Source organism: Plasmodium yoelii (assembly GCF_900002385.2).
Source record: "Plasmodium yoelii strain 17X genome assembly, chromosome: 1".
Lineage (NCBI taxonomy): Eukaryota > Apicomplexa > Aconoidasida > Haemosporida > Plasmodiidae > Plasmodium > Plasmodium yoelii.
Window position 1 is genome coordinate 584,933 of NC_036173.2, and position 12,356 is coordinate 597,288.

The 12,356-nt window shown below is 20.5% G+C and overlaps 4 protein-coding genes across 4 annotated transcripts; 2 read left to right on the forward strand and 2 right to left on the reverse strand.

Annotated features, from left to right (window-relative positions):
• Positions 1 to 120: 120 nt before the first annotated feature.
• Positions 121 to 2,062, reverse strand: PY17X_0112900 (conserved Plasmodium protein, unknown function; the record flags this gene model as incomplete). The annotated part of the gene is made up of 6 exons (XM_022957851.1): positions 121 to 151; positions 470 to 503; positions 1,280 to 1,330; positions 1,533 to 1,642; positions 1,809 to 1,904; positions 2,031 to 2,062. The coding sequence occupies 6 exons, from the start codon at positions 2,060 to 2,062 to the stop codon at positions 121 to 123; spliced, it is 354 nt and encodes a 117-aa protein (XP_022811268.1).
• A 2,238-nt stretch (positions 2,063 to 4,300) lies between these two features.
• Positions 4,301 to 5,076, forward strand: PY17X_0113000 (conserved Plasmodium protein, unknown function; the record flags this gene model as incomplete). The annotated part of the gene is made up of 4 exons (XM_022957852.1): positions 4,301 to 4,357; positions 4,581 to 4,636; positions 4,833 to 4,896; positions 5,023 to 5,076. The coding sequence occupies 4 exons, from the start codon at positions 4,301 to 4,303 to the stop codon at positions 5,074 to 5,076; spliced, it is 231 nt and encodes a 76-aa protein (XP_022811269.1).
• Positions 5,077 to 6,019: 943 nt separating this feature from the next.
• PY17X_0113100 (conserved Plasmodium protein, unknown function) lies at positions 6,020 to 6,298 on the forward strand (the record flags this gene model as incomplete). Its single annotated transcript, XM_022957853.1, has 2 exons — positions 6,020 to 6,059; positions 6,147 to 6,298. 2 exons carry the CDS (start codon positions 6,020 to 6,022, stop codon positions 6,296 to 6,298), a joined length of 192 nt encoding a protein of 63 aa, XP_022811270.1.
• A 736-nt stretch (positions 6,299 to 7,034) lies between these two features.
• On the reverse strand, positions 7,035 to 10,791 carry PY17X_0113200 (rhoptry protein ROP14, putative; the record flags this gene model as incomplete). The annotated part of the gene is made up of 4 exons (XM_022957854.1): positions 7,035 to 9,973; positions 10,056 to 10,224; positions 10,373 to 10,432; positions 10,639 to 10,791. 4 exons carry the CDS (start codon positions 10,789 to 10,791, stop codon positions 7,035 to 7,037), a joined length of 3,321 nt encoding a protein of 1,106 aa, XP_022811271.1.
• Between the last annotated feature and the right edge of the window lie 1,565 nt (positions 10,792 to 12,356).

A 12,356-nucleotide genomic window follows, 5' to 3' on the forward strand; every position in this document is an offset into this window, starting at 1 on the left:
AGTTATAACTTTTTATAAAATCCAAATTAAAATTTATGGAAAAAGTAGTATAAATTAATATTGTTTATTCTTTCAAAAATTTTATTGTAATTTCTTTATTCATGTATAAAATAGTGTTGACTATCCAATGCTCCTAATGGAAAACCAACTGCTTTTGTTTGAAAAAAAAAAATATGTGTTAATAAAATTGGGAATAAAAATAGTAAGAAATTATTATGTATTTATGCATATACATATGTATATATAATAAGCTATTTGAATGTTTGCTTTGAAATAGGATCCCCATATAGAATATATACGTGTTCATACGCACATAAATATATATATATATTTGCATAAATTTTTACATAAGTATATATGCAAATAATAAATATATGGCTAGCACAACATAAAATATATAGTGTGCAAGTTTAATAATAGATAGTGTACAAACTTATTTTGCGCGCTTTTTTGTTTTTCTCAATTTAACCGTATTGTGGTCATATTTACGCATGATAGCATTACTACATAAAAAAGGGAAGAAAAATATAGCATGAATGTATTTTGTAATTTTAATTAAAGGGGTATGCACACACATGTGCATGTGCATAAATGTGTACATATAAACGGGGACGTAAATATATAGATATAAATTGTACATATAAATGGGTACATAAATATATAGATATAAATTGTACATATAAATGGGTATATACAAATGTGCACATGTGTAAATATAATTTTAAGCGTATTTTGTTGTTACTATAAAAAAAAGAAAAGGAGGAACAAAATTCAATGAATAATAACTGTGGATGCAAAGACTTATCATATTATAATTACATAAAATGAAATGGATAGCTATAAAATCATTAAAATAAAAAATATGTAACATATGTATAATTATTGTATCAACTTTGAACATATAAATATTCAAAATAAAATAAGTACAAATTTCTTAGTACTATCATTCAAACAGCAAAAAATAAAAAAACTCAATAAATATAGAATAAACGATATGTAACATATAAAGACAATTAATATATGATCTCATTAAACATATCTCACTTTTCTGAAATATATAATTATAAAATATATTGTATACGCTCATAATATGTACACATCTTTCTTGAGCTGAAAGAAAAGAAAATCGAGGAAACAAAACAACAAAAGTATTTTCAAATAAGGTAAAATGTAGTATAAATAAGGGGGGAAATGTACATAAAATATATAAATATGTAATAGATATATAGATATATACATATGTGAATAATTATTTCATACTGGTGTAATTTTATCATACATTGATACTCTTCAACTAGGTTTAGTAGCCAATCCGCAATAGAAACAGACTCTGAAAATGATAAAATAAAAATGATAATAAAATGATAATAAAAATAAAATGATAATAAAAATAAAATAATAATAAAAATGATGATAAAATAAAATACAAAATAAAGCAAGCATAATTTAGTAAGTGTGCGTGTGTCGGAATAGTTAGTTTTTATTATTTAAATTATGAACCAACATCAATTATATAGAATAAAATAAATTACCTATTTTTGAAGATTGGGTAATTAAATCGTCCAATCCATTTAAGCTAATTATACTGATTAAATTTGAATTTTTTTTTAATAAATCATCAAGTCTATTCGTAAGAGGGTTTCTGTTTAAAAAAATAATAAAAAGATGGTAATAAAATAATGGGTAGCTATATATAATTCCCAATGACATTTAATATAAAACAGATAATCCCTTGGAGTCACACATGCATACTGCATATGTACATAATTTTATTTATTTATTTATAGCATTTCCACATTTTCCCTTACGTTTTTAAGTACTTCCCATATGCATACGTTGAAAACTGAGGCACGCTGTTCATATATAATTTGTAATTGTTGTTTTGGCAAAACTTGCTTGCAAATCTATAAATATAATAAATATTTATATATATGTGTTAGTAAGATATAATTAAAATTTGGTGATGTACACCTTTATATTTTATCACATATTTTTTAAATCACTATTAAGTTTTTTTTTTTTTTTTTAACCTCAAAGAGTTTTTAAAAGCTGTGTATTTCATTTTATCTTTCTTTTTATTAACATCGGTTTTAATATGTTATAATATAAAGATGTGTTATTATATTTATACTTATATTTCTTTAAACAGTTATGTGTAACACTTATAATAATTTGTATAAAATAAGTATATTTTATAACATAAAATGTTTATTTTTTAATGTATTAAAAAAAATTACTAAATAGTTTTCCCCTTATTCTTTATATGTGTTTTCTATATTAAATATAATATTATATTTTTTTATTTTTTTATTATATTTTTTTATTATATGCATATACATTTTTTATGTATTGCCATAAGCCTTTTTCATATAAGTGCATAAATAAATCGTAGGGAGGGAAAAAATTAAAAAAAATGAATGATCAAAGATAAATACGATGATATACATACATTTGCATAAATGTAACAATTTTCATAGTTAAAAGCATATCAAAGAAATGTAAAAATAAGTACAATTTAAAACCACGCACAAATAATAATATATTATAGGGAGGTATATATATATACCAATTACAGTTCAATGAAATATATGAAGCAATAATTTATAATATATATATTACCCCGATTTAGTTATTTTACAAATTTTTCCTTAATTTTAATTATATAATAAAACTTGTTTTGTTTTTACATAATAATACTATTTAATAAAATAATTTCATTCCTATTGTGTATATATAAAAAAATTATAAATCAAAAAAAGGTTATAATATATAAAATATACTATATTATTTATTGTTGTGGAATATATTTTTTTTAAATATTTTTTCCTGTGTATATACTTTAAACATTTTTTAATATGTACACAAATTTTTATTTAATTTTATCAAAATAATATTTATTTAATTAGTAATTGATAAGATAGGTACAGTTATATACAAGTCTTTTATATTTATATTAAAAACTTGTTTGCACACAAAATAATTTATATAAATAATAACATATATTATTTTTTTTACTAGATTGCAAAATAGTACCTTTATTTTTGTATGTATTATTTTACAATTAAATAAAAAGCAAGATATTTATAAATCTACAATTTTATTGCATTTTAAAAAAGGGCTTTATTGAAATAGATATACACAAATAACTAATATATGTAGAAAATATTATAACGTATTATTTAGCAGTTAAAGAAATGGGGGTTAATCTGCTTTAATGAGATACATTGTACATGTTGTACATGTTGTGCATATTTTATACATTGTACATGCTGTGCATATTTATTTTAGGGCTATAAGCAAATATGTGTGCATATTATAAATTTTAAAACAAACGATATTTTATGGAAACTATGAAAAAAGTGAAAACTGTGAAAGCTGTGAAAAATGTGAAAAATGTGAAAAAAGTGAAAACTATGATTTTACTATTCTTTAGTATATTCCATATAACGCAATTTATTACTATGTTCTATCATAATCATAAAAAATAATTATATAAGGAATATGTTCTATCATAATCTTAAAAAAATAATTATATAAGGAATATGTTTTTTAGTGACACGAAGCACAACTCTCACTTTTGCAGTTATGGTCCACAAAATAAATTTGTTCCATTTTTCCATGTTTCCATTTTGTTATTTTGTTATTTTGTTATTTTTCGTTTTGGTAAACTTGGGGGATTTCAAAAAGTTTGTAAATAAACACCGGTATTTATTTTAAAAGCACAAAAAAAATTGTATAATATTTATATGCACACAAATATAATTTACATATATTTTGGGTGTTACATTTTTATCCTATATGAAATGTTAGCAAAAGATGGAAAATGGACAAAATAAGAAAATGAAAATGAAAATAAAATAAAAAAAAATATATATTCTTAAATACTTTCATAAATAGCTAAGTGCATATTTCCATAAATATTAATATTATATATTACAATTAAATATGCATGTAAAAAAAAGGGAAAGATAAGAAATTTCCGAATTTAATTAAAACAAACTTTTCTCTTACCATAATATTTCCATTTATTATTTTTTTTTTAATATTATATATTATTATATTGATTAACGAATAAAAAAAATAAGATAAAAAATAAGATAAAATTCAATTAAATTAAATTAAATTGAGAAAAGCACAGAAAATTTACTATATTTTTCATATTAATATAAAAGCATACAAAAATAAAAATTTATATATTATGTATTAAATTATTATATAGATATATAAATATATTTTTTTGCTTAAAAGCTTGAATTACTGAAAACAAAATTATACTATTTGAAAATATATAGGAGGGAAAATGTTTTTTTTGTTTTTATATAACATAATATTAAGCTTGTGTTTTGCTTCAGCCCAGGTATAGAAATTTATATAAAATGAATGAACAAAATTGATAAAATTCATAAAATTCATGAACATATGATAAATATTTATGAACAGGATAGGCAAATAATGATCAAAATGTAGAAATATACTATATTATATGAACAAGATAATATATATAGCTAGAAAATAGCCATAAAAATTAACAAACCATCATTTGGATAATTAAATTATTTTTGTTTGTCTCTTTTTTACAGACAGCTGTAGTATATGATGAAAACCAGACAAGTACGCAGTTTCACATTATACTTTGGTAATTATACATATATATATGGATATTATACGAATGAAAATATGTGAATGTTTTCAAATATTTATGCTATAAAAATTGAAACACATTTTATATGACTTGTTCAGAAAAAAAGTGAAATATTATACAAAAAAATATGAATGTCATAAAAACTTAGTAACTTTCAATATATATATCCCTTAACATTTCTTTATAACAGGATTTCGATAACCTTTGTTGTCGCGTTTCTTTCAGGAATCTATGGCATTTTCCAAGTTGCAAATGTAAAAAATGATTACATAAATAATGTTTTGTGATATTCCATATAAATGTCGTTACATATTTTGCACACATGTACATATGTTGTTACTTATTTTATTTCATATTTATTATTTGTATCCTTTTTAAAGACCAAGGACTCACTGCTATATTCCAAAATCGGGACGTCAAACAGCACAAACTGAGGTGCCCAAGAGAAAAGGGTTTATGTAATTCGCTTTATATTTTTTTTTAAAGTATATTTATTCATTATTGTCAGAAATAAAGCTAAAATTATTTCATAGCTTTTGTTTTTTTTAACGATATTTTAAAAAAGTCACTAATAAATAAAGGGAACATTTCATGTGTGCATATATATATATATATATATATATATATATATATATATATATTTATTTATATATGCATGTTGTTTAACCGAATCTTTTTAAGTTGCTTTACGACATTTTAATATGACCTGCATACATACGAACATATTATATATATTAATTTTTTCCTTTCGTCATTAAATTGTATTTGTATAATCTTTTCGTTTTTTTCATGTATATTAATAACTTAAGATATGAATCACTATTCATGTTTTTTTTTTTAATTTCATTCTTATATCTTTGAAAATATAGAAAATTATATAATGCTATAGTTAGAATGTTAAATATGTATAACTCATTATATATATAATGGCTTATTTTAAGGAAAAGTTATATATTTCTTATACCAATAATTAGATATATTTGAGTTTTGGATTATTCATACTATATTTTTTTGTATTCCTTTTCATAAATGTTTTAAAATTTTTATGGCATACACAAAGTGCTATATATGTGTATATATACACAATTTTATAGGTGCAACTGTGCTAAAAATAAGAAAAAAAAATTGTAAATAAAAATATTTACAATATTTACAATATTTATAATATTAATAAATAAATGGTAATTAAATTTAATCCCTTATAAGGTTATTGACGTTATTTCATGTTATTTATTATTTTTTTTCTCCGATTTTTTGTTGTATTTTTGCAAGGTTTAATAAATAAATAGAAAAATAATATAATTTTTTATATTACAGTATATAAAATAACAAAATGGTACAACATTTAGATTATAATATTTAACAAAAATAAGTAATATGAAGAAATTTTTTAATTGGGGTAGCTTTTTCATTATTGGTAAAAGAACAGCCAAAAAAATGAAGTTATATATATTTCAATTAACCAATTTTATAACATATATTTTACCTTTTTAAATGTGTGCAGGAACAGCATTACCCTTAATCTTATCAGCAATGAGCTTATGTTATATAAACATAGAAAAGGAAAGCAAAGAAATTCATTCTTATAATAATGAATATCGAAAAAAGCAAAGAGAAAATATGAAAATTGAGCAAAGAAAATATGAAAATAAATAATTTTTGTATTTTTTTATTCATAAATAGTAATATGCTATCAATTTTGTGAACAGTTACAAATGAACATTTTTATTGTAGTAAACTGGATATATCATAATGTTTATAATGTTTATAATGCTTATAATGCTTATAATTTTATAATTTTTTTAATTTTATAATTTTTTTAGTTATATAATGCTAAGCATAGTGAGCAAGAGCCACATAAATGTTTTTTTTTGATGAATATATATAGACATTTTTTTTATTAACATATTAAAACTGAAAAATATTTAAAGGATAAACCAAATATCTACACAGATATATGAATGAATTGTAGAATAATAGAAAATGTTATTTTTTAATTTACCTAAGAATAGTTACTTAAAAAGTGAAATAAAATGAAGACAAAATGAAGCAAGCAAAATGGTGTTATGTAAGGTTAATACGTCTAAAAATAAAAATCTAAAACATTAAAAATTAAAACATAAAACAAATTATGAAAATAGTAATAAAAGTGTTTGAAATTATGCACAAAAACGATTATACATTGTATATATAATGGAATGGGCAAAAAAATGTGTAAGGAGATGCGTAAGGAGATGCACCATCTCTATGATGAGGGTTTAGCGGTATAGCCATTTTACTGACCATTTTACTGACCATTTTACTGACAATTTTACTGACAATTTTTTATATTTAACCAATGTGTTAATATACGATTTATGGGGTTTATTTTTATTATGTTGGGAAATTGAAATCAAAAAAAGTTTTGTATACCATCTTTATCAATATTTTCTGAAATAGCTTCGATTAAATAAACTCCATCATCATTTGCATTATTTTGAGGATGATTCATAAGAGTATTTTCTTGAAAAATATAATTCGGAATTAATTTATTTTGATCATTGTAATTTTCCAACATACCCAATTTATTTATTTTATCTGAATAATAATTCAATGCATCAAAATTAGCATAAGAACTATTAATAGCATTGTCTATTGTTTTTTTTAATGTATCTGCTATTTCCAAATTTTGATCATTTAAATTATCTTTAAAATAATTTACATTTTCTTCTATCGTATTTTTTTCTATATTTGGTTTATAAAATTTATATTTTTTATTTCCAAATTTACCTGAATGGTCATAAAATTTATATTTTTTATTTCCAAATTTACCTGAATGGTCATAATATTTATATTTTTTATTTCCAAATTTACCTGAATGGTCATAATATTTTATATTTTTTATAGGGTCGTAAAATTCGCTAGCTGTTTGTATTTTTAGCAAACTAGGTGAATAGTGATTCAAAATATTATTTACTTTATTATTCATTATACCATTTTTTAAATACACATTTTTATTTTTCGAAATTTGTGGTAATAATATATGTCTTCTTATTTGTTTATTTATTTGGCTAGCTAAAAAATCTTGATTATTATTTTGGTTGTTTTTTTTTATTTTGTTTAAGTAATTTTTTTTTTTTTTTTCATGATTTTTTTCTATCGCTTTTTGATATTTTGTTTGTATATCTCGAATATTTTGGCGTAACATATAATTTGTTTCTTTTTTTTCTTCATTTTTTTTTTCTTCATTTTTTATATTGTCATTATATTTATTATCAAAGGATATTAAGCTAGCTGTCAATTTATTATTTTTTTTACTTTTTGTGTCTAATTCTTTATATGGAATATCTTTGGGTTCAATTATTGTATCAGAAGAAGATACGTCCCACCATTCAGATCCTTTTTTGTGAGAAAAATTATATACTGCATTTAAAACTTTCAAAGAAATTGTAGTTTCTAAATTATTATTATCATTAAAATTAAGTGGATTCTTGTAAAGTAAAGAATTAATTTGTTTATCATTTTGTGATAATTTAATTAAAAATGTTTTAAACCATTTATTTTCTAAAATATTTTTATTATTTTGATATCCCAATGAATTAAAATGCCAATCAAGTCTATCGATATATATAATAGGTATAAATCCATAAATAAATTTAATAGGGAAACATAAATTTTTTATATTATTATCAGGTTTACAGTTAAATTCGATATTTTCCCATATCGTATTATTATCTATTTTTTTTGTATTAGTTCCTTGTATAATTATTTCATGTCTTGTTTTATTTATTTGACCAAAGGAGCCATAAATATTCATGAGCTCAAAATTGTTTATGGTTTCGTTCATAATTTGATTAGGAGATAAAATATTTTGGAGAAATGAATAAATAAAATGTGCAAATAAAATAAAATAGAAATATTGTGATAAGTATTTATATATAAATTTTTTATTATTTAAATAAAAAGCAGATAATATAAATAAAAATAATAACTGAAATAGAAACAAAAATGAGTAGTATTTATCTGAAAAACCATCTATAAATATTTTATAAGAATAAATTAATACTGTTGATAATAATAAGCTTATCTGACTTATAAAATGAGCTATATAATTTTTTGTAAATAAAAATAAATATAATGAATAAATTAATAAAAGACTGAAATAAGTGATGAACAATATTGAGATCCCCATTTGAATTCCATCTTCATGTGAATCAATATTATTATATATTTTGATTAAGCATACAGCTAGACAATTAAATATAAAAATAACTAAAGAACCTACAATATTAATAAAAACATCTTTAGAAATATTATAACTTATTAATATATAACTTAAACCCTTTTGTTTGAATATCCAGTTGTAAATGTTATATATATCTTTTTTTATATCTTGAAAAAAGTTGTTATTATTATTATTATTATATTTTTTTTTGTTATTAAAATAAATACCATTTTTTTGTGAATTGTCATATTTTAAGAATACTTTTTCTTCATCATTATAATCATATTCTCCATTCCCTTTTTCATCTTCTTCATCAGAATCTTGAATATTATTTTTTTGTGTTATATTTAACCCATTTTGGCTATTTATATAATCTATATTAAAATAAGAATCGTACATGTTATATATTTCATCTTCATTTAGTCCCATAAAATAAAAAATATCAAAACTTTTGAAATATCGTCTACTTTTGTGTTTATTCTTAATTTTGTCTATAATAATATTTATTATTTTATTTTTTTTCGATTTAAAAAAAAAATGTAATAATATTTTATCATCAAAACAATACATCAATGGTGCTAAAAGTAGGAAATAAAAAAGATAAGAATTTTGATTTAGAAAATTAAGAATACAATAAAAAAATATTAATGTACCTCCTATTATTCTAAATGATCTTATTGGAAATAAAAGAAAAAATGAAAATACGCATTCACATAATATACAAAATAAATTATCACATTTGCTCAAAAATTTATATGAATGAAAAAAATAAGATATTATTGTTGGTAATGGTTGTGTTTCATATAAATAATATTTTCCTTCTAATTTTCCCCATACATCGGTATTTCGAAATCTTATTAAGCTAGTTCCTAATAACACTTTAAAAACAAAAAAACGGCACACATACTTTATTAAAAATGTTGTCGAATATTTATTTTTCACTGAATTTTGGGTTAATGGGACTATAAATAGACAAAGGAAGACTAATTCTAATAGCTCGATTTCAAATGAATAATTAAACCATACATTTCCTATACTGTAAATACTTTGTAGCAATATATATATAATCAATACACTAATTACGTTTATACAATTTAGTAATAAAGCCCCTGCACTTAATACCATTCCTGTAATGTAAAAAATGGGTATATATCAATTGTCTAGCTTTTTTTTTTTTTTTTTTTTTTTTTTTTTTTATAAATGATTTACCTAAAATTGCCAACAAATTTATGGCAAGATCCGTTGTTGGGATAAACCAAAAAAGGGAATGAAATTTTTGAAATTTTGTCCATAAATCATAATTCTTTAATTCGTCAAATAAGTTTTCTAAGAATTCCTTTGCTGGGGTTAATCCATTTTCTCCTATTAAAGCTGCATTCTACGAAAATTCGACAAACGATGAAGGATAACATTTTTAATTAAATATGCTATGTAGCTATTTGTGCATATAAAATAGATCGAAAAATGCAAAAAAATATAAAAAATTAAGATAAAGGAGAAATGTGTTTATAGCCAATTTATATTACCTGTTTCCATGAGACAACAAATGAAAAAAAACAAGCCAATAACACTATTCGAGTATATATCTGAATTGAAGAAAATAATAAAAAATGACATATTGTATTTACATAGATATATATATTATAAACAATTCAATATATGAATAAAATGTTAAGCATTTTTTTTTTTTTTTTTTTTTTTTTTTTTTTTATTATAATTTGTTTATATTTATAGACTTTCATTTTTTTCTTACAATTTGAGAACACCAAAATGTTGATTCAATACCCTTTACTTTATATATGTAAGAATTATTATTATTATCATTGTAAAATATTTGTTTGAAAATATTGTTTATACTATTTTTTATTTTAGAAAATGCTTTAACTTTATCTATTTCTTTACTGTTAATCATAAGTTTGGTTGGGTCTCTAAAGTCATCATCCATTTTATTTTTTGTGTTTTTTTTATTAATTTGTGTGCATTCACGTCTAACTAGCTATAAATATATAAAAAATATTTTTTTTTTTTTTTTTTTTTAATTTATACTTTCTATAACTTATTATTATTTTCTTTTCATTTAATTGAAGGTGCAATGTTAATACAAAATGTGATAGTGTTGTTCTAACAAATAAATAGAGTTTTTGACATATCCCTTAATATATATATATATTAATTATTTGATAAACACCAAAACAATCGAAATATATAAAATATATGAAAATTATTATTATGACTATTATATATTTTCACATGTACGTTCATATATAAACAACGCAATGTATTGTTTTTTACATGTACATGTTAAGAACCATATGTTGTGAAAATTGAACAAATATACTACCCTTTGATAAATTAGATTTTTCTATTTACTGTTTTAAATTTAATATGCATAGAAAAAGACAAAATACGTTCAAAAAAATATATGTATATATTAATTTTTTTTGTGATAACATGTTTTATCTTTTTTTTTTTTTTTTTTTTATGTGCATAATAGGTGCGTCATTTGACAGTTATATGTCTATGATATATTTCATGTATATATGGTTTATGACAAAATTAAATAAAAGGAAATATATTTTTATAAGTCTAATTAATTACATATATTGTTTGAGGAGATATATATATTTGTGGTTATTCACATGTAGAACCATATGAATAGTGTGAAATTGGGCACCTTGGTAATAACACAAAATGAATAAATATGAATGAGGGAAAAAAGAATTAATGATAAAAATTTATAAAACCTAATAAGAAATAAAATTATATTTTATATAATTATTATTATAAGAACATTTTAAAAATATATTTAAACATTGAAAATTCTACACTAATGTTATTTTGAGACAATATAATATGGGTTGTATTTTTTAGTAAAATTTGGTATATAAATAATAAAAAAGGATATTAAGAAATATAGAATGTGTTAGCAAAGCCTACAATTATATGTATACTTAACGAAAGAAGTTAAACTGTTGTTATTATTATTATTATTATTAAATATATTCATTTAAAATTATATTTTTTTTTCACTAAATTAATAATATAATTGGTCATTTTTGTGACATTTTATGTAATTATGAAAATTGTCTTATGGGGAGAAAAAATATTATGAATTATTGCTTGTTCATATTTTTTTAGTTAAAAAAAAAAAAAAAAAAAAAAAAAAAACAATAATAATACTAATACATTTTCAAAGTCTCAAATGTGTAAAAAATAAGAATACAAATTAGTATTTATCGAAATTGTTTTCTCTCTACATTTTTCCTTTTTTTGTTTGGGCATATTTATGAATTAATTTTATTTTGTGAATTTTTTTTTAAACACTATGTATTGAATTTGTAATATTTTTCTCTTACCCCCAAACAGTACACCTACTAATGGTACGGGTTTTGTAATTTGATATATGTGAAAAAAATTAAATAAATAATTGAAATAAATAATTAATTGAAATAATAATTAAATTGAATAAATATATTTAATTATTGTTTTGGCTTTATATGTATTTCCATT